The 23,271-nt window shown below is 40.6% G+C and overlaps 1 protein-coding gene across 1 annotated transcript; it reads right to left on the bottom strand.

The window, feature by feature from the left end:
• Positions 1–1,442: 1,442 nt before the first annotated feature.
• Positions 1,443–23,001, bottom strand: MPHOSPH8 (M-phase phosphoprotein 8). The gene is made up of 16 exons (XM_051608251.1): positions 22,966–23,001; positions 22,062–22,256; positions 21,504–21,920; positions 16,961–17,116; positions 15,254–16,096; positions 12,605–12,707; positions 11,256–11,501; positions 10,680–10,805; positions 10,505–10,593; positions 9,230–9,370; positions 8,405–8,491; positions 6,674–6,828; positions 5,012–5,166; positions 3,408–3,535; positions 2,600–2,683; positions 1,443–1,760 (listed from the first exon to the last, which is right to left on the bottom strand). Exons 1-16 carry the CDS (start codon positions 22,999–23,001, stop codon positions 1,719–1,721), a joined length of 3,003 nt encoding a protein of 1,000 aa, XP_051464211.1. The 3' UTR covers positions 1,443–1,718.
• Between the last annotated feature and the right edge of the window lie 270 nt (positions 23,002–23,271).

The following is a 23,271-nucleotide window of genomic DNA, read 5'->3' as shown; positions in this document are numbered from 1 at the left end:
CCACATACATGAAACTGTCACTTCACCAGAAAGCACAAACATCCCCTTTCCTTACTCATCTTCCTTGGCTACGTAGAGTGACTGAGCAGCAGCACAGCTACACCAAATCCCCAGTGCTGGCAGTGACAAACACCCTTCTCAGCCACTGCTTCTTGTGCACCTCAGGTGTTCACACTTGGCAAAACAAAGTATCCAACATGTTTCAGAGAGGTGGAGGTACCAAGTCTGTTCAAAACCCAGACTTAGGAACATCTCATCAATACCGTTTGCAAAAAGACAGGCAACTACTCTAAATCAAACCAGAAACGAGTATTTCTATCTCATGTTGCTGTTCTAGTTTTCTATAGCTTAATGGAACATTCCACAAAATTGAAATAGTGTGTTTTGTTACTTACTCATTTGGCATCTCTTAAATATGAAAGTTTTAAACTTTCAAGAACCAAAAATTAAAAACAGGTTAATTGAACTTTATAATAAAAAGTCACAGTTCTTAATAGGATCCATCTGCACCATTTTGATGGTGAGCACTCAAATAATTAAGAATTTATCTACAATAGTCTTGCTAACAATATAGGCACAAAGTGGCATGTAAACTACATGTGGCACCCAGAACTGCAAAGGCACAATCTGGATTTTTACCTTTTTTTTTACTTTGCTAGAGGTTGGGTAATTTACAAAGAAAAATACTCTATACTTCATGCAGAAGTATTACATTTGTCTTTTATAGCAGAGAACTGTTACAGAACCCCTGTCACCTGATAAAGTGGATCATGTAAATAAAAAAAAATAGCAGCTCTTTGCACTGAGGAACTGAATTTCTGAATGAAAGGGCAGTACATGTTCTCATCTGTCAGGTTAAGAATATCTGAAATCCTCTTATGTTTGTCTTCCTGTCTACAAAAAGCACTGCCTGTGCATTTAAGGTAGTTACTAGTTTTCTGGTTTGTTATTTTCACCTTGTATTTGTTTTCCCATATGTCACTTGGCCAAGAACTCAAAAGTTAAGATGTCTGTAGAACTCTCAGTTGCTTCTCTATTACAGAAGTAGTTTCAAAACACAGATGTAACTAGGCACCCAACTGCAATGCCCTAAGCACGGAGCCTGCCCAGATGCCTGTGGCCGAACCCCTCCCTGTTCAGAGGGAATCACTGAGCAAAGCTGCCTTCTCGTCGGGAGGAGCAGCAGGAACAGTTTCAAACCAGAACACAGCCCTCAGCAACTCATCTAATGCAGTGACTCTGAAGAGTCGTGGCTCCAACAATATGACACTTCTGCATTTTACATAGAAACATTACAGTTAAAGCAAGTAAAAAATTGTAGTTTACAAATGGAAAAGATCTTTCTATCAAAAAAGACATTTCACGTAGTTACCTTAAATAGTTCTTATGCGCACCGTTCCACACTGTGGAAAAGCTGAAATATGCAGTCTGGACTCCACAAGTTGAAGAAAAACAGAAGTATGTGTATTGGCACAAATACTTACAGCTACATCTGTACAAAGTAAAAACCAGCTGACAACCCTTGTGCCACCAGAGCAGCATCCTGAGCTGCTCTCCAACACACACCTTCCTCTGTGGCTGCCAGCAAGTGACAGCAAGATGGGAACAGGCTCTGAAGAGTGTGGTGCCCAAAGCTCCAAACTGCTTGGTCAGTCTCTAGAGAGGAATCGGCAGCAGATCCAAGGGAGCACCAGCCCGCCCGGCCCTGCCCTGTGAGCTCACTGCAGCTGCACCCGGTAGGCGCTGATCAGCAGCTTCACCTGCAACAGCAAACACAGGGCAGGCATTACTGCTGTGCCGGGCGCTGCTCATGCAAGAGCAGCACGAGGAAAGGCACACAAACTGCTAGTGACTAAAAGAAAAAACAAAGGAATTTACAGTCTATTTAATAAAATCAGTTCATAGCAGCCCTGCTGAAATGGCTTGTAAAAGGACTGTTAGAATACTACTGCATTACATGGTGTTTAAACAAGTTAGCCCTGAATCTAAAGTAAAAAAAACAAAACAAACAAACAAACAAAAAAACCCACACAAAAGAACATATAAGAGTGTAAGTTTTAAATCAGAAAATCTAGAAAATTCTCTGGTACATCTTCCCAGGATAAAACCAAATGCTACCAGAACAGGTTCTGTCACTCATCTTGCAGCAGGCAGCAGGACTACTGCCCAAGCCACCTGGAAAATACAACAAGGTACACAGACTATTTAAACCTAGACTGCATATCCTAGTAAATACTTCCAAGTTCTCCGAAACCCACAAGCAAAAAAATAACTGACATTCCATGTACCAGTTACTCACTAAACTCACACTATAGATGGAGAAAATGTTTAGCTGTAACAATACTTTAACCTGCTGTGTGAATTATTCTGACTGCAGCAGAGAAACATTTAATTCTGACAGAACTAACACCCTTGGCAAAGTTCCTAAGTCCTGGCAATGTCACAAGATGGAACTGTAACTGATGGGAACTGGGATGAAGAGACAGTGAGAAATCCTTAGTTTTACACTGGCAACATTCAACTGGGAAGCATTTAGACTGTGGCTGAGTTACTGTACAAGAAATTAACATACACATTTCATTTTCAGAGTATTTTGTACCTTGGCAGTAGGAGCGTCTGCCAACCGTATAAAAAGCTTGTTAAGGCCTGCAGTAGGGCTGAAGGAATAAATAAAGTGACTATCCTAAAAGAAAAAAAAAAAAAAATGGACAAAGTTAATGGCAGGATATGGCTGAAAGTGCTAACAAACTAAGAGAGCAACATTTTAACTATTTTTTTTAAATGAACTTGTGTACACACTGCCAAGAACCTTTGGTGCAACCACAGAGAAAACAAGAGGACTTGAAAAAGTGTGCATAGTGATGCACTTACTAGATGTTTAATTAAAAAAAATATAAATCAATCATTACAAATACGAGATAGGTTGTTAAAAGCAGGTGAAGTAGTTATATTTAAAACTATTTAAAAACTTACTGGGGTCAAAAATTTGGAGAGGTTAGGTGAACCTGGGAAGTGAAACAGCTTTAAATTCAGAATTCTCACCTGCCTGCTCCAACCCTCAGTTCTGAAGTTACAAAATCACAGAAGGGTTGAGGTTGGAAGGGACATCTCCCAAGCCTCTGCTCATGCAGGGCCATGTAGGAACAGGATGTCCAGCACCAGATCCCTGCCTTTCAAGGCATAAGTTTTTATGGATTCTAATATACACAAGGTTTGTAATTCTCTCCAAACAACAACAACAACAACAAAAAACTAAGTCCCATTTAAAAAACCCCACCCTGTAATGATTAAAAAAATGCTTCATCACAACACTCAAAATCCAAATTAAGGAACTAGTATTTCCCAGGCTACTCCATAACGACTATTTTATAAAACAATTTTACAGTCAAACATATGAAAAGATTTACCAAAAATACAGGGAGCTGAAACTTGTCATTTAAAACCACAGCTTGTACACTGCACGGCCCACAGAGCCGGGCAATGACGTCTTTGCCGAAGAAATTTGCATGGAAAACAAAGAGAAGAATTCCAGATCCTGAAAGGAAAGGCAATTGAGTCACATCAATTTGTAACAAGATTCGTCATTTATAACAAATGCAGACACTGAACATCTGAAGACAGTTAGGCACAAATACATATAAATGCTATACAGCATAAATCACAGTGGAGTATCAAAGCAAGATGCAGAAATACAATCTCCCAAGCCAGTGGATCCCAGCACAGAGCACAACTGACCTGGCCACTGAGTCAAGGTCTTTTGGCAGCAGAAATAATTTTTTTGGCTATTAGAAAGGAAAGTAAGATGGATACTGCAATCCTCTGCATGGTTCATCTCTTGTGGTTTTAGGTTTACGTGAGGAGAGTTGTAGAAGTATTTTGTGTTGTCTGTTCTCTTGGTAGGGACAACAGAGCCCAATTACAGGTCTTTATGAACTCCACTGAAAGGCAGTATGTAACAGCCTTCAGTACCCACAAATGCCTCATTTTAATACATAAACTTATACATACACACTACATATTTCCTCATTCTATAAAGGATACCTATGATCAAGAACTGGAAGACTTCTATAACAGCTCTTAACAACCAGAAAACCAGGCAGACACAACCACTTCCAGTCTCAGTTTAATCAGGTATTTCCCTGATATACTCAAAAGGTGAATAAAAATTACTCTGCTAAGCCAAGTACCAGAGATTAGTATCTGGATTCCTGAATTACTGGAAGAACCGTGAAGCATTACCAAGTACACTGGGAATTTGATTCCCATCTTTTCCTAAGAATTTAGGGGCAAAGAGAGTGAAACGATGCTGGTTTCTTTTCTGTGGTGTTTCTAGACTGCATTCGCACAATGGTGCTGTGACTGTTCTTCAAGACTCCAGTGCTTTGAGTCCTGTCAACAAATCAAGACAGAACCATAGACTTGTTTTGGTTGGAAAAGACCCTTAAGATCAGAGTCCAACTGTTAGCCCAGCACTGCCAAGTCCAGCACTAAACCATGTCCCTGGGCACCACAGCTACCATCTTTCAAACACCTACAACTCTTCCCTGGGCAGCCTCCGCCAGTGCCTGACAACTCTTACAGTAACACTAATATCCAATCTCTCCTGGCACAACCTGAGGCCACTTCCTCTTGTATGTTCTTAGATTAAAGCTTTTAAAAATTATTAATTCTAAGGTAATCCACTCCTTTCCTGGAGCACCTGCCCTTAGCTAATGTGGCCCTTACAGAGCTCACCTAACCAATGAACAGAAGAAAGAAGCTGCAAATGTGACAATAAAATCTCTTTCTAAGAGACCAACCTGACCCTCACATCAAAACATTGCTGCCTCCCTGTACTGCATCATCAGAGCTGCCTTAATATAATGTAAGGCAATATAGTAAGAAACACAAAAATAATTGTGCATAGCAGATACTTTAAGACATACTTAAAATGCAGTTTCTTAACACGCTGCTGCACCTTTAAAAAAAATATCCCAAACCAAACACCCCACCATAACAAGAAGCCCCCTACCTTCTGGCACATGTTGTGGGGGTTTGTAGTTAAAATCCGTAGAAAAGTCTGGCCCCTCACAGAGACGATGACACGCGATTGGAAAGACCGGCTCCAGCAAGGCCAGGCGAGCTTCAAAGTAATCCCTGATGGTGTCTTCTGCTACTCTTGAGAGCCTGAAAGACCAAGCAAGTGAGGCCTGTACTTCAGAGTAAAATTACTTTACTAGACAGACTTAATGAGGGCTGATGCCAAACAGGATTCCAGATTACCTTCCTGGATTCCCAGTTTTCAGGATTGAATGTCTTCATCACTAGCGTTTACGCACAGATGAACCCCAAGTCTATTTCTTTCTTAATAAAACATTTTATCGGTGACCTTTTCAGCAGTGATCAGTGACTAGAAACAGGGCTATGGGCACAAACTGAAACACATGAGGTTCCCTTTGAACATCAGGGGACACATTTTTACTGTGAGTGTGATGGAGATCTGGCACAGGTTGCCCAGAGGGATTATGAGGTCTCCATCCTTGGAGATATTAAAATCCATCTGGATATGGGGCTCTAGGTGGCCCTAGTGGAGTGCAGGGGTTGGACCAGATGACCTGCAAAGAACTCTTCCAACCTCAGCCATTCTATGTCGCTGTGATCCTGTAACTGAGTTCCTTTAGAGATCACAGACAAATACAACCGTGCCCTGGAAATGGATTTGTGTTTTACTGGTCTGCACTTAAACATTTTTTTACCTGACATTTCACTGTGCTTATGTTCCACAGATTTCTCTGCCTTAGAGAAGGACCACCTAACCTCCTCTGTGGCCGCTACTGCAATGGTCACATAGGAATGTTTGCTTATAGATCTTACTTTTTAGACTTAGTATCTTAAACTTAGTATTTAATAAGGATTTAAAGGAAAGAGAACTCAGAACTACTTGAAACAGAGTAAGAATGTGGTACTATTACAGCACAGATCAGCAAACATTACAAGGCAGTTTCTGTTAAGGTAGATTCCAAACTGATACTGCAAGAGTTTGCTCCTCTTTGTATCCATTTAGCATCCGTATTGATCAGCTCAGTGTATTTTTCCATGTCCATATGACATGTTACTTCACATAACACATATGCTGCACTGCTCTTCATTCTGCTGCATGATGATTTTCATTTCCATCATTCACTGGCATGAAAGCTTTACCCCTGGCACTCCCAGCTCACAGCTGATGGTTAAGGGTCCCACACTCTAACTATCTGCACTGACTTCATGGTGGTTTTGTTTGGTGTTGTTTGGGTTTTTTTTTTTTGTTGGTTTTTTTTTTTCTTATTTCTTTTTTTTTTTAGTTATTTTTATTTGAGCAAGGTGTTTCATTTAGCATGCACAAATAAACAGTTGATATTCAACTGCCCATATACACTTGTTTTCCCAATTGTTATATTTCTAGTTTAAGGAATCTTTCACTTCTAGTAATTCCCTTTTACTCCTTTTGATCTTTTTACTGAAGTGTTTCAGCAAGTGTCTGCTGCCTCTGTTAGCTCACATTATTTCCATTTCACATGACTGGTTCGCTTTCTGCCCAAAGCAGCTTTTTTCTTTCTTGAAATCTCCCGTTTCCCCTAGACTTAAACCAAAACCAGGCCATCCCAGTACTGCAAACTTTACCAGAACAAGCTTCAAAGTACAGTTTACTCACGTTTCCAAATGACTCTTGAGCTGCTCATACACCAGCACATTATTACATAGTTTAGCAAAATGCAGCGCACTGTTCTGATGCTTTGACAGGATGTTACAGTCTGCTCCACTTTCAATCATAAGCCGCACTATGTCAGAGTTCCCTCTTTTACAAGCCTGTGCAGAGAGTGAAGATGGAAGAACAGACAACAAAGACAAATCTCTCGTTAGAGCATAAAACTGAAGTAAGAAGAACTGCAGAAATGAATTAAAATCCAAAATTAGCTACAATTCAGAAAACAAGTTCAGGTACGTGCTCTGAATGCTAACACAGCTCCAAACTCAGGATCACACTCCAGTAACTTTTCATCTCTATCTAGGCAACACTACACAACTGATCCCAGAGAAGCAGCAGCACACAAGGTTACCAAATTGACTTAATTAGGAAAAAAACGCACAAACAAACCCCAACTGATAAAACAAACGTCAAAAGTTCTGTGAAAACACCTCATCTGCTGGGGTTCAGCAACTGTAAACTTTCTTGCAATTGTTTACCTGAATCAATGGATTTCTGTAGAAACATTCAGAATGGCACTTGGAAGTGTCTGTTTCTAGGAATCTCAGTTCAAATGGTACTCCAGGTGTGCAGTAAATTAACAGAATTTGCCCCAAATTGTTATTTAGCTGTGTTAGAGGGTCGCTGTTATCAACTGCCAAAGTGTGCAAGGCTGTTCAATGTCATTTACAGCAAGAATTTCAGGGCACGTGGGCTCAAGACAAAAGTACAGGACATTCTAAAGAACGTTTCCCTTTGCAGAATGCAAACACATGCTCTTGGATACTTGTTTTCAAACACTTCACTCAGACAAATTAGGGAAAGGCAAGAGAGACATATATTTATATCCTCATTAGGTCTTTCAGAAGTTAACTTCTTAAAATTGTCCCAGGTCTCAAATTTCACCCGTGCTTTCAATGCATAATCTCCCATTAATAATAAACCCACCTGCCCCCCAAATAAAAAACACAAGTCTGTTAGGATTTTCTTTATAGAAAATGTGGATACTCCACACTTACTAACCCTTGCAGAGGACAGAAGAGAAAAAATAGCACACTATTTTGAACAGAAAAGCTTTGGTAATCTCTTCTGCAAAAAAGCTGCCTTAAAGAGTCTACACATAAGTATAGTTTATCAGGAAGGGGAATTTTGGCAAAATTACTTTTATATAAGAAAAAAAATACTAAGAAGAACACATTTTATGAGTCTTAGAATTTTCTCATTAAAGCAAAAAAAAAATAATTAAAATTTCCTTTGTGATGGGCAGGAGTAAAGGTGCAGAACAGCCAGTGGGAAGGAGACTGCAAACTGGTTATTTTATTTCTGGCCTTCGATAAAATGACAAAAGTCAATCACAGCAACACATAAGTGAAAGATTCTCCTTTCTGGATTTTTTCTGTTGACAATCAGGTTATCTCAGTTTTAACACCATATCCACATTTCTTTGAGCCAAGCAATGGAAGAGGATTATGAGCCACATCTAGCACTGTATGCTTATGGCATCTGTATTTATTGCGTGGATGTAATAGTACATTAACAAAATGGATTAAAACACTGCCTGGAATAACCAAGAGTAGTATTTATATTTCAAATACAGTTAATGGTCCCTAAATCTACTCTACAAATACGCTTTTATATTTTATTAGTTTGCCAAAAGTATTTACTATTAAATCATGTCAGGACAAACACTGACTTTACCTTCATTAAAGCAGTCTCACCACTGCTCTGCTGCATGTTCACATATGCCCCAGCTTCCAGAAGAATAGCTACTGTTGTTAGAAAATTCTGAAAAAAACATGCCAAAACCACAAGACAAGTAAGTAGAAAATATTCTGGTTCTTTTTCAGAATATAAAGTGACATTTATTTTAAATCTATCAGTAAAATCCAAAGCATAAGGCATGACACTCAGGCAAGTGGACAGCCATGAGTATTCCCAACTTTCTTTTCTTTAAATCTTGCAATAGTGATCACCATGGGAAGAAAACTATGTCGGCATTAATCACTAAACTGGAATCAAGCTCCCTTTTGCCTTGTATCTACTGTACACAGAAAAACACATGAACCAACTTGAACAAAGGAGCCCACCCACGATACATGCTCTAGCTTACTTGTTTAGCTGCTTTTAGTTTGGGGAGATCTTGCCACTGTCTCCATCTCCCAACTCTCAGACAGTAAACCCCGCTTAATCAGAGATTTGCTCTGTGTCCCCAGTTTGGATTCTGGGTAGCCAAAGATCTTAACAAGCAATTTTAACACATGAACTTCAGCCCCCATGACAGACGAACTGAGAGATATCCTTTGCCTCCTCTTTCCCCTAGCTCACCCTATGATATTCTCTACTCAGGGCAGGGTTTGTGATCAGAACTTATTTACAAATTGTGCAGTTAAGGTCACACTGCTATATCCTGAACTACTTTTTAGGCATCACTCACAGGGGGGGGGGCGGGGCGGAAAAGGTGTCCCACTGTGAAACATAAGTAAAAGAGCCAAGAACCACAAATACGACAATAATCAAGCCAACCTTCTCAGCTGCGTGTATCAACGCTGTTGTCCCATTCTTCTGTCTACCATTAACTTTAGCTCCTTTCCTGATTAGGACCCGGAGAAGGTCATCGTGCCCACCAGCAGCAGCAAGCATTACTAGGGTCATTCCACTTGAGTCCTGCAACAAGAATCATTGCCATTAAAAAAAAATAAATACTAAAAATAATAAAAATCAAATACTTTAAGATAAATCAAAGCTGTGACAGAAAAACTGCAAGTGCATCAACAGGTTTCACAAAAATTCCCCTCTCCAGCAGATGAATTCACACGTACATGGCTGCCAGATGCTAACAAGCTATCACATCCCACTTCTTTCATTGACACAATCTGCAAATCACATTAACATTCTGAGGACCAGAACAAGAAGGAAAACCAGAATGAACCAGGAAGAAAGGCAGCAAGGTATCTGAGGGTGGGGAAGGCAGCAAAACAGTGGAAAAAGAAATCAGGGGTCACTGGAGGAAAAACACAGTGGCTCAAGTCAGCTGCTACTCCAACACTGCTTTTTGGGTTTTATCAGAGTATGAAGAAACTTCTGTGAGCAGCCAGTCTTCTCACTCATTCTTGTGTTTTCACACAGACACTACAATTCAAAGAACGCATGCTGGCCTCAGTAGTTAATTTGGCAACTTTTCTATTACACTACACAAGTTTCAGTGCAATGTAGAGTTCTCAAGATGCTACATAATACAACTATGCAAGATCAGCAGTAGAAAATACTGATACCAAAGATTTTAATCCTCAGAAATGGAACCACAGCACTATTCAACAGGAAAACAGATCATTGACAGAAAACATAGTAAGAGCACAGCTGATGAACTGGCAGGAAAATACTTATTCATGGAGTGAAGTGGTCCCAGCCTGTCAAACAGAACATTCAGATTTTTTTGCATGTGTAGATATTTTACATAGTTTAGCCACTTCACCTGATGGATATTGTTATTTCTTATACCATATAAAGTTCTGTGTGTAATACCCAGTTAAATGCAATGGGCAAATTTGCTACAAATCCAGCTGCTGGGATGCTTCTATCAAACCTACTCCAGTATCAAATTTGATTTTTTCTTTGGAAGAAACGGATAAAAAATATTAAAGCCTCAACTTCTGTTCTCCCTTTTCTCACATTGTGCCTTTTTTCAAAGGTGAGGGAGAAAGCTGCTACAAGCAAGATAGGAAAACTTAAAAAAAAAAAATCCAAATATGTCCTTTTCCCTCACACCTCCCTCCAATACTTTTACTGCAGAAAAATTACCTCTTGATCCAGATTATAGTCCTCGTTTGAAGAAAGTGCCATCTTTACTGTCATATAATCTCCACTTTTAACAGCATCCCTCAGAAGAGCTATAAAATAAATTCAATGCAGTTATAGGGTATTTCAGCTTGAAACACCAGCTAAGAAATGCCCCCTTCTCTCAGCAACTACTCACTATTTGATATTGGTTCTGTTAACACGTGGTTCTCATCTTCCCCATCAAGATGCTTCTGAAAGTCTTCTAGTGTCAGCCATTCTAACTGCATGTCCATACCCAAACTCAAGACTTGTTGCTTGCCATCTATCATGTGTTTGATTTTATGGAAGAAAAAAAACATAAAACAAGTAGTAAGTAATTTATAAATTCCCATCACTTCTTGCGATTGCTTCAACGATCAGCAGCTTAACATTTTAGCACTTTCCATTCAAAAGAACCTGGAATTCAGCGTGGAATGGTTCCAAACAATGAAGGCTATGTTCCAAGACTACATGAAATGCTTTTACTTGAAAGAAACTGCTTATGTGTTGCTATAAATTAGCCTGAAGTGGTAAGAGATGGTGAGCACTCCATTACAGTAACAGCAGAAACACACACTGGAAGCACACTGAACAGTTTTAAGTTTCAAAAGAAAACATCATTTCAGTCTCCTTGAGAGGTTAAGAATTGGAGCACTAAAAGATGCAAGCAGGAATGGAGAAAATATTAATTGCCAGTGCTAAACTTGCCCCTGCATTTGTTTCTACTGCTCACCAGAGCTCTCCATTTGACACACATCCATTACTTCTCCATCACCTTCTGCAGCAATGCGAGTCCATGTGTCTGTCTCATCTAGGTTCTTCCGCTCCTTGTACACCTTGCTGCCTTTTGATTTTAATTCTTCTATGAATTTATATTCTAACGAAGATTCTTCTCTTTTGCAGTTATTCTCAGAATATTCCCTTTTTTCTTCTGAAGCTACATTAAACAAGTCAAATACACTTTTGATGTCCTTAAAGCCTAGAATATTAAGACAGTTACCAAGAGTGACTAGTTGAGCCACTAAAGACTATTACATAACCAAATTTAAGTGCATGACCAGAGTCCATCTAGAAAAGGTCTGATTCTCTTCTCTTTCCATAAGTTAGTAATTGCTGAGGCATAGGAGCAAGCTTAACAATATAAGCCAAAAATTAGGGAGAGCTAGTTCACCTCCAGCTACCCTGGCAAATCTGAATTCTGACTGCTTTCAACATGGTACCATCCTGTTTTTAATGCAATTTAGAATTAAGTGTAAATTACTACTTGGAAAATATAGTTCAATATCTGTGATGAACAGACGAAGGACTGTGCTGTATAAAGACCAGTAATTCTGTTTGTTACTATTTTCCTTAAACATTGTAAGCATCTATGCAATTTCAGTGAAAGATACTCTCTAGCAACAGCTACCTGAAGCATCATAGCTTCTCCTATATCCATTCATGACTATCAAAGGTGGAGCTGTCTAATTTTTCTCAATTAATCCTCATCAGAGTAGTGAGGACATTTATCCTGAAAAAAACCAACAAAAATTTTACTGAGATCTAGAGTGGTAACATTATTTCTCCATTATACTCTTAAGAATAGAAATAAAACCTAGACATTTTTCTCCATGCATCAATTCAGCCAGCTCTGGTGATATTCTAAGGGTCATATATTGTAACTCGTCGTGATGGTTAAAGCAAGAGGCAAGAAGTTTGTCTGATGGGAACCTCTACTAATTTTTCTAAACACAGGAAATGTGTATTCATAGTATCATCAGAACAGCTCTGGAAATAGCCAAAAGTGTGATGAATTGCTCTAAAAAACCCATTACTGTTACATGCTACATAAGTAAAGTTGACAGTATTAGAGGAAAAAGGGGCAAAATCTCGACTTGTCATACATGGCAGTACCTAGAACTCTCCCATGAAGTATATAGTAGCAAAGCCATTAAACAGCAGACTTTTACTTCCTAAAATAAAAGCAAAAATTCTTGTTAGTGGCATCTGTTACAAAACTATATGACATCCACTCTTGTAGAAATAAGAGGAGAATGTCCTGAAGGGTCTCTCCATTCTCTCTTTTAAGGAGTAAGCACTTACTTTTTAGGCCCTTTTGTTCTTTTCTGCTCTTTTCTTCTTTTTCAGACTCTTTTTTTGGAGATTTTTCTTTTGTTTCAACTTTCTTTACTTCTTTCTCCTGATACTGAGAAGATGAAATTAAAGTGGTAGAGGAGAAATTGAATATAAATTTTTACCATCCCAACAATGAAATATATTTAAAATTAATACTACTGAAATATGTATACAACAGACTTGTGGATATTCCTAAGAAAACAATTAAACACGTGAGTCAGGAGTTAAGTCTGTGAAGGCTTCCTCTGCAAGCGATGTGAGATTTCCAAAATAAAAAACTTCAGCTCAGATTTTTCCTGCATCCTAGCCATGCAAGATGCTTTATGGCATGAGGTGCAGATATGTCAAAACTAGCACTTTGGAGGAAATTAAAAATTATAAACTTTTCATTTGTTCCAAATACTGAACCTGAATATAATGTAAATATCTCACAGTATTTAACACATTTGTAGCACCATATTCAAAGCAGATATGACAGCACTGATGTGAACCTCAGCTGAGAAAACCTGACATTTGTATATAGAAGGTTCAAAGTTTTCCAATTTACATCTACAGGATGTTAAGGCTAGAGTAATTTGTGAAAAACAGACATTCAGAAAAGTCCACCCAAGCCCACTATATCCACCTAGAAGACTGAGATTAGTAATATCCAGCATCACAGAAGAAATTTATGGTAGATGTAAATATATAATATTCACCAGAACAGACTTCAACCACCTTCACCAAAGGTTGCCTTTCTCCTCCTGTAATCCTCTCTCTCCATTAAGCCAGCAAATTCCAAACTGCAGATAGGTGGGACAAAGCTCCTTGGAATGGCTTTGTATCAGCCCTGACACTAACCAGAGACATGGAGTAGCACCGGCTTTCTGAAAAACTGTCCCAGAAAGTGACCCTACAAGACATCCAGACTGAATTTATCCTTAAATGATACCATGTCTTTAACACAGGAAAAACTTAAAATAGATTAATTTGGTGTATCACAGTATATTAGCAGAGCTGAGACATTTAATGGCCTTTCTCACCTTCCCCTCAACCTCAGCTTTTGATCACTTATGTAAGTAACCAGTAGCACTGACCGTTTTTAATGCCAGCAGATGGTCAGTATTTGGGAGACAACCTGTAATTTACTGAAGAGATTATCAGGTATCTGCTACACAGAGGGGCTGTTAAAATCAGTAATCCTGAATTCTATTCCAGATTCCCAATACTTATCAGATGCACAACATACAGTGCACATTTATTTTTGGAGATAAATTGAATGGAAAGAATGGCCCTGCATGCAAACTGACTCCAAACAGAGAATAAATACCTTATCATGAACTGACAGGGCAGTGTTCTGCTCTCAGGACTGCCTAAGGAAAGACAGGCAGCTGACACATATGCAATGATTATATTTGAAAAGAATTATCTGCTTGGGCCAACAATGCAGTGAAGCCAAAAAACCTCCAGAACTCTCCATCAAACCCACCCATATAAGAAGTCCACAGCTGCTCTGAAGAATAATTAATCAGTTACAGAAAATATTGCTTAAGCCTTCTAGAGTAAAAAAAAAAACAACAAAAAGTCTTCCTTGCTTCCTCAGTGCCTTGAAGCATGGCCTTCCATGGAGCACGACCATGAGAAAGGCATGCAGACAACTTATTGAGAGTTGCTGTCTGAAGAGACAAAAGCAAACCAACTTATCTGCTGTTGGTTTCATGTTTCAGGTGACCAGAGTTTTATACTACTAGCAAATAAAACAGAATTCCAAAGATTTATCTGATTAGGTACTGTGAGCTGCCAAAGTTTTATGAACCACAAACTGTATCAGAACAGCCTGCAGCACATGAAAGAAATTATATTTGCAGAAACCCTGCAGAAATACTGGAAGGTTTTTTTTCCATCTTTTTCTTCCACCTTTACCATCCTTCTTTTCTTAAAACACTACTGTATTAAATAAGGAAAAATATATATTCCAGTACTTGCTTAGCTCGTTTCTTAGAACAGACACAGCATTAGTAATTAATAGGAAACTATGTCATAAAACTAAGCATTTTCTGTAAGCATGCCAGGAATTCTACTAAGACCAGTCAGCTGCACAATTATCTGGGAGGCTTGGGTGGAGAAGTGATTTCAGCATCCCAGTTCTCAGGTAGGTGCTAAGGCCTGTAAGGTACAACAGCTGGCTTTTGAGAGACATCAAGTGTGTGTTTTAGCTCAGAAGTGCACTTCATTGTGCAGTGCTGGATGGATGGATAGTTGCTCAAGGCTGAATGTCTTACTACAGAAGAAGAACAGAGTCAAACCTCAGCAACTGTTGAAGATGGGGGAAATAAAGTTAACATGACAGGATGCTTTGGAAGAACAGTAAATTTCATTCTAAGCAAGCACACATAACAAACAGGAGAAATCCACACTTTCACATTTAAGGACACTCTTCTCTCCTGAAGTGTTCCCTCCTTTACAGGGTTCAGAATACAGAAATTTTTCTGTTTCTCCTATACATTGTGCAGTGGGCCCTTCTTTAGCTTAACCCAGCTCACTAACTTTGCCCTCCTAACAGTAACTTTTTGAAATATCTATACCCCAAATATGTTAACTACCCAGCACTCGCCCCAGTGCCTTAACATGGCTTACCTCCCCAGCTGAATCGGTGGACTTGCGCCCTCTTTCATCAGTGCTCAATTTCAAACCCTTCTGAACTAGTGAAGGAGCAGGTGATGCCTTCTCCAACTCACTTTGTATCATTTTTCCTTTTTCTTGACCTTTTTGCTTTTTCTCCATGCTTTGCTTCTCTAAATAGGTATCCTGAGTTTCCACTATTCTACCTTCTTCTTTATAATCTTCAGCTTTCTGAATTTTTTTCTTCTTTCTTTCAATCTTAACATCAATACTATCATCATCTTTACCTCCTGATCCATCAAGATGCCTATCAGCAACAGACTCTTTCTCAGTAATTTCTTGTTCTAATCTCTCTTCTCCACTTACTACCTTTTGTTTCTCATCTTTGTTTTCAGAATTTAAGTCTGAATTTTCATTATCAGTTCCTTGAGAAAACACATAATCTAAAGTACTTGATTCCAAGTCAATCTGAGCATCTCTATGCTTCTCCTTCCATGATTTTTTGTCTTCTCTAGATTTTATTTTTAAATCTTTAACCTCTCCCTTTTTTTTCTTGATTTCTTTAGTATCTTCCTTCCTTTGCTTCTTTGAGTCTTTTGAATCCTCCCTGGCTTCCGAAGTCCTTTTTTTCCCTTTTGAATCCAAACTCACAGTATCTGAAGAGTTTTCACATTCTGTTTTGGGTTTTTCTTTGACTTTTGCAGACTTAGACTTTTTCTTCTTCAGATCATCCAGACTTTTATCCTCTCCATCTTTTGACTTCTTCTTTTTCTTCTTTGGTGAAACATCATCTTTTGTTTCACTTTGCCAGTCACTGTCAGACTCTGCTTCAAATACATCATCATTTAGAGATAGTTTCTAAAAAATAAGAGAAAAAAAGAAAATATTCATTTCCTCATTAAACTGTATCACTCTGGTGTAAGCCACACAAAAATGCTAGTGGTGGTGCTTGGGAAAAGTCAATTTTTAAACACTTAAAACTTTTTATATCTGCAAACACCACCCCCATTGCCAGACTGTAAAATCTGTAAATACTTTTCTAGCTTCTTAGTTACCTAAATTACAGTACCAACTGCTTGGATGAGAATCAATACATAAACAAGTCCAGTAAACCAATCAGATATTCAACAACCAGCTTCCAGATCAGAACTAAACCTGAACTATTTTTCATCACAATTAACCTGCTTTTCTAAAATTTACATACAGATTTCCCAGAAGGTACCAGTTTTTTTAAAAAAGATTCTCATGTTTCGTTTTCATACTGACTGAGCACTTCAAAAAGAAGTCACATGCTGCCTTCTTGCAGTTAATTTTTCTGGATTCCTATCTTAGCAAATTAAATGGTTAACATGCAAAATTTTAACAATCTGCTACAAAGCAAGAGGGTGAACTGAGCAGTGCCCAGCTTCACTGACAAGACAATATGTATGTGGGTAGGAAAAAACAAACTAAAATCACCACACATCATTTATATAGTCCCATCAAAAACTGAAATAAAATTTAGATGGATTTAGAGTCCAAAATGAAACTTTTCAATTAAAAAAAAATTCCCTAACCAGAGAAAAGCAACAATATTCAGTTTTACACGAAACCAAACACTTTTAGATGGAAGAGATTCTTTAACTCTTTTTAATTTCATATTCCAAATGTCTTCCCTTCTCTCTCCTCCCATTAGCAGAGCCTAGATAGGGCTCAGTGTAACTACTGGAAGGTGAAACTCACCTGTATGTCTTTTTTAACAGGTTTAGGCTTATTGTCCACAATTTTTTTTCTGAATTCGAGCAGCACTTCTTTGCAGTCTTCTAAATGAACCTCTGGCTCCCAGGTATCATCATCAGAGGTGTATCCTTTCCACCGGACTTTGTAGAAAATTTCACCCTGTAAGAAAAAAAACCAACAATAAACATTTAATATAACACAGCATAGTATTGCAGCATGTACTCAATTCTTGGGGATCTCAGTGGATATTAAATCTTGTGTATACAGAAATGAATATAATGGGCAGTTCAACCCACTGTCAACATAAGAATTCCCAGAATTATTTCTGTGTGCATCACATACTGAGCTAAGCAGGCTGCAAACCAGGCTGTTTTAGTAGCTGGAGTGGTTTTCTCCAGAATATTTTGTAGTATCTAAAATTTGTTCATAACCACAGCTATAATGTACACAGTTATAAATTCCCAGTCATTTTACTGAAATGAATTATCTGACAGTAATGAAACCGATTTTTTTTACATTTTAGTATTTCTTCTATAAAAATTTCAAGCTTTAATTATTTCTCCATGCTGAAGAAGCTGATGTAAAACCATAAAACTTAAAATGCATTAACGCTATTCACCTAGTTCTCTACTGGAATTCATAACTTATGAGAGATTTGTAATCAGTGCTACTTTTGATAAATTGAAACACAGAAAAAATCCCAAACCAAACCCCCAGTGAGATAAATGCAGACAAAATGTGAGTGTGTGCATCTCAATGGAACTGGTTACAAAGATTTTGGTAAAAGGTTACATACAAAAGCCCTAAACCAAGTGTTTCAACAGTATTTAACTTCATCATAGGATGAAATTGCATCTTTTAGTGTCTATGTTGTTTTTTCACTAGATCAGAAAGTCTTTCACCATTAAAAAAAAAGCAGCTTTCACCAAATTATCTCTTGCCTTTCTCCTAAATTTATTAAGAAGTCTGAATCCTTACGTTTCTCAAGAATCCTTTTCTTGCTGAGAAGAAGCTTATTAGCTTGGAATCAGCATGTTGCTGATATAGCCTGACAAGTGGCAAACTCAGTGCCTCCTGCACCAAGATGAAAAGAGAGACCTGTCCTATGAAACCAATGTGATCACCTTCGTGGATTAAACGTGTAGTATGTTTAAACAGATGTATGACAAAAGCCAGCAGCAAACTTAAGAAAATACATTGTCCATATAAAAAAACGAATGCCAAGAAACATGGCCATTCCTGAACTCCTTAAGTAATAATTTGAAAAAAAATATTAGCCAATGTACTACAGAAAGCAACTTTGGAGAGGCAAAATAATAGTATCCATTTATTTCAAAAATGGATTGATAATGTCATAAAAGATCCTACACTGCTAACCAAGCCTGGAGAAGGAAAGCTCCAAAAGAACTGCCATTTGACAATTGCACTAATATCCATAAACTTACATTTTTGCCTGAGCACCATTAACCTTTTAACAAGTGTGTATATATATATATGCCATTAAACTTTAGCAATCAACTCACCTTACAATCTTTCACATTTTGCTTCACAGACATATAAATAAATAGCCTATATTCAGGTACATTGGTGTAGTGTATCTCAGAATTTAGTTTAACTATGCACTCTTGATTCAGGAATTACTTTTCAGAATCACGTTCACCTGTCCCTCTTTCCTTCTTCTAATGGGTTATTCACACAGTACGCCACTAGTAACCATCTTCTTACAATCACACAGTAGTTTTGGTTATAAGGGATCTCCAGGACTAAAATGTAAAACGCCCTGCTCAGAGCAGAACCAACTAGATCAGGCTGCTCAGAAATCTGCCAAGTGAAGCTGCAGCTATTCAGATTTCCCTGTGTTCCAGCTTGTGTCCACTGCCTCTCTTATCCTGTCATTGTGCAACTCTGAGAACGATCTGACTCTGTCCTCTCTACACACTCCCATCTCCCTGATTCTTCTCTTCTTATGGCAGAGCAAACCTAGCTCTGTCAGCCTCCTGTGCTCCAGCTCCCCTCATAATCCTTCACTCCAGTATGTCCATGTCTCTTCCATCCTGAGGAACTCAGAACTTGACACAGTATTCCACATACATCTCAGCAGCACTGAAAAGAGAGGAAGAAGCATCTCTTGTGACCTGCTGGCCACACTCTCGCCTGCTGTTGTCATTCTTAGCTGCAAGAACTGCTGACTCATGGTCAACTCACTTGTCCGTGGGGACTCCCAGCTCCTTTCCCACAAAGCTGCTTCCTAGCCAGCTGGCCTCTCACCTGTCTGGTGGTACAGTGTTATACCATTTCAGATGCAGGATTTCAATTAGCTGCACAGTTACTGCTACATCCTTCTAAAGTTGGTGCAAAACAAGTTACAAGTCCTTTTTTAATTAACTGAGAAAGCTGGATAAATTCTACTGTAAACGTAAGAATATTTGACTGCCGAGTGATTCTATATCCAGTACACAGACAATGATACAGAAATGCAGCTTAAGTGAAGACAGAAGAATAATCATCATACTAAGGATACACACACAGCCTTATACTCTCCTGTCAATATTATTTTAGTCAACATTGTTATTTCTTTCTTCTGTATCGCTTACAAAAAAAAAGACCACTTCCAAACATTTTTATACTGCTGTAGCTTCTATGAGAACTAGTGATGGGCTAGAAACAAATCCTATGAAAAGGGGTATCACCATGTCATTTAACAGCAGAGTTAAGGTTACCCATCTCCACTGGGGAATGTCATTATTTGCAATGGAACCTCTTGTTTCAGAAGAACTTCAGTGTAGTATGATAGGCTTTCTAGATATTCTTACAGGAAACATGTCCAAACTTTAACATCTCCTACTTAAGAGAGCAATAATGTTCTATTTATCTGCAGGTCTAACTCCCTAGCCAATCCTATCCCAAGAATGCCATGTCTCTCTCTTGCTGCCACTCCTACCAGCTCAGGCGACATCAGGACTGCAAATGACAAGAGCTTCTCTGTGCAGTGCTCTCCAGCTTCTGCAGCTGTGACACAGGAACACACTGACTGGCTGGACAGTGGCCGACTCAGTGCACCTGCCTGGACTTTGTATCGGAGTCGAAAATCTGCAAGTTGGGAACCACTAGTATAAAGCAGGACTACTTAAAATATAGTTCACAGAATATAACACAGATTTTTTCAGCCATTTTGGAAGTTAGGACTGCATATCTGTCTTTGAGTATCTGTCTTGCCCTGTATTTTTGAAGCACAGGAGCATGGCCCTCACTTAAGAGCAATGGAAAGGTGACCTTGTGCAACTGGAGCAAATGCCACGGAGCCACAAGCAACATGCCCTGGGAGAGGCACATCCATACAGCAGAGCTCACTGCAGTGACAGCCTGGAAATCTAAAGTGCATACAGCTCAGAACCTGCTGCAGAATGTGCTGCTTGAAGGAGAAGGACGATGATAAAAGGAGAGGGCATAAGACACCAGAACAGACCAAAGACATTTTTAAGGTGTGGTACTCGGCATACCCTCCTATCCCTTGCAAGGGCGTGGAAGGTGTGGCTCTCCCTCTGTAACACTCTTAAGCCATCAAGATACTTCAACTTAATCATGACACCATCATAAATACGTAAGAAATTACTGATCTAAAGGGTCTCCAAGCCTGATGTTTTAGACTAAACAGGCAAAATTCTATACCATCATGTACCTGACTGAAGCCTAAACCAAAACCCATAGATTAATTAAAATAAACAATGTTTGGAAACAAAAGAATAAAAAAACCACACAGACTATATTAATTTTTTTGTATTTCAGGTTTAGAAAACTACAGAACTTCAACCAGTCTAGGCTGCTTTCAAAGAAAGAAACGAAGATATATCTGTCTAAGGAGCACTACAGCTAGTTATTTTATTGGAAGATAAGCTGCTTTTATTTTAAGCATGTTTTATATTCACGTTTTACAAGCCAGTAAACATAGTCTCTCTGAACATACCCTGAAACCATCTCCGAGTTCTCCGTCATAAATCCTGCCCATTGCTACACTCACTTTACATCAACAAACTCCTGCAATTCAGCCATAAGAGCAGTTTCACAACGCACACAAAATAGTTTAGTAAAGGTACTCCAGATTTAGTCTTTAGTCAGAACTGTAAGACACGAAAAGCTTGCCTGCAAAATTACACACGCCGTGCTTTAAACGACAATTATAACGGAATTACTGTTTCTGCACGGTTCTTGGCCAGGCAGACACGAACCGCGCAGGAAAACCTTCCCCTGCAGCAGCCTGTGCCCGCAGGACTCCGGCGAGGGAGCAGCAGCGGCCGGCCCAGCGCCCTGGGGCCAGCGCAGGGCTGAGCACCGCTCCCGGCCGGGCTGCGGAGCCTCCCCGGGGAGCAGCGAAACGCGGCACGGGGCAGCCCCCAGGCACGGGGCAGCCCCCGGGCACGGGGCAGCCCCAGGCACGGGGCAGCCGGCCCCGCCGCCGCCGGCCCCGCCGCCGCCCTGCAGGCCCCGCCGCGGAGCCAGGAGAGCGGCCGGGGCCGCCGCACTGCCAGCCGCCGCGCCGCGCACTCACCCCCTCGGTCTTCACGTCGAGGATCTTCTCCACTTCGAACACGTCCTCCTCCTCATCCTCCTCCTCTTCGCTCTCACCGCCGCCGCCGACCTCCCCGCCAGCCGCTGCCGCCTTGCCAGCCCCGCCGCCGCCGGCCTCCCCGTCCTCCTCATCCTCCCCCGCCACGGCCGCCGCCTCCTCCTCCTCCTCCCCCGCCCCCCCCGGCCTGCCCGCCGCCGCCTCAGCCCCGCTCCCGCCCGCCGCCGCCGCCGCCATCTTGGGCCGGATTTCAAACGACGACGGGGAACGGCGGCTGCGACATCCGCGGCCGCGCGAGGCGGGCGCGAGGCGGCGCCGCAGCCAATCGGCGCTCGGCCAGCCCGTGACGTAAGGGGGCGGGGCCTCAGCCCGCAGCCTCCGTGCCCGCAGCGGGAGGGGCTGGCGGCGCGCGCCGCGTCAGGCCGTGCGGGGCCTGGTCAGGGGCGTGCGGGGCCTGGTCAGGGGCGTGCGGGGCCTGGTCATGGGGCGTGCGGGGCCTGGTCAGGGGCGTGCGGGGCCTGGTCAGGGGGCGTGCGGGGCCTGGTCAGGGGGCGTGCGGGGCCGCGTCAGGCCGTGCAGGGTCTGGTCAGGGGCGTGCGGGGCCTGGTCAGGGGGCCTGAAGGCAGTGGCGTGCGGGGACTGGAGCCCCCGAGGCCGTTGACGCGGTGCCCAGGCGGGCTCGGCTTTCCCACGTGCAAGGAAGGTGCGGAATACCCGGGTACGAAGTGCCCTCAGCTGGGTGAGATTTAGGGGAAACGCAGAGGTAGGATGTACATGGACCCCCCTGGACGAGTCCCCGCTGGGGTTTCTCGTTAGGAAAAAAAATCCTTGTAAATTTCATAGAATTTGTATGTTAAGAAACTCGCCTGTAGGCAAGCACAGCTCCTCTTACAGAACATGCAGGAGATAAGAAGAATAAACCCCACCCAACTGGCCTATTTAATTGCCTTTGCTAGAGCCACAGTATTAATTCATTGTATCTTAGAAAGGATTTCTTAAAGAATTCAAATCTCAGGTTTTAGTGTGAATGTGTAATCACTGCACATACCTGTATGGGGGTAGGTACACTGTTTCACAACAGTGAAAACACAATTTTTATAGTTCACTTTTTATATAGTTACATATTTTATGGCATAATTAACTGCAGTGAAAAAAAAATAAATTGTTTCTTTTAATCATATTTTTTGCCAGCACTTACTTTCTAAGGTAACTCTAGTAATGCAGCCATTGACCTTACAAAGACTTCAACAGCAGATTCAGAAGCTCCTTTATCACTGTACATTAAGGAGTCTCTTTAGTTCTTAAGAAACCCACATCCTAGCTCTTTTCAAGCAGGAAATGTAGTACAAATCTTTCCTTTGTATTATTTACTAAAAAGAGCCAGTATTACTGCACACATGAAGACTGGGATTCGGAGCCCTTTGGAAACAGGACCTCAGGATACCTGTCGTAGCAACCTCCTCTGCAAGATCCACTGCATCTACTCCATCCTTGGGAGATGCTTGCTTAAAATTATCAGGAAAACATTTACGAAAGAAATTCCAGAATTTTCCTTAGTAACCTCTTCCAACCCTTCCCTGTAACTGCTGGGGAGTATTGTTTTCAAGGGCAGTGTAACACATTCCCTCTGCTGGCTGTGGAACTTCCTGCTTCCCAGTGTTTCCATTGGCTGGACAAACCAGCGTAGAGCATGTTCTGTGCACACGGGATCCCACCTCAGTGCAGTCCTGCTACCTCTCAAGCTACATTG

The sequence above is a fragment of the Apus apus genome, chromosome 1 (genome assembly GCF_020740795.1).
Source record: "Apus apus isolate bApuApu2 chromosome 1, bApuApu2.pri.cur, whole genome shotgun sequence".
NCBI lineage: Eukaryota > Metazoa > Chordata > Aves > Apodiformes > Apodidae > Apus > Apus apus.
This window is presented reverse-complemented; position numbering and strand designations above follow the sequence as displayed.

Excerpts from the sequence above, each read along its gene's own strand:
- MPHOSPH8 (XM_051608251.1), bottom strand. The coding sequence starts at position 23,001 with ATGCAGTGGATCTTGCAGAGGAGGTTGCTACGACAG. Across the intron at positions 8,492-9,229 it reads TGATACACGCAGCTGAGAAG|AATTTTCTAACAACAGTAGC; the intron begins GTTGGCTTGATT and ends TGTTTTTTTCAG. Across the intron at positions 5,167-6,673 it reads CTCAAGAGTCATTTGGAAAC|GCTCTCAAGAGTAGCAGAAG; the intron begins GTGAGTAAACTG and ends TTGGTCTTTCAG.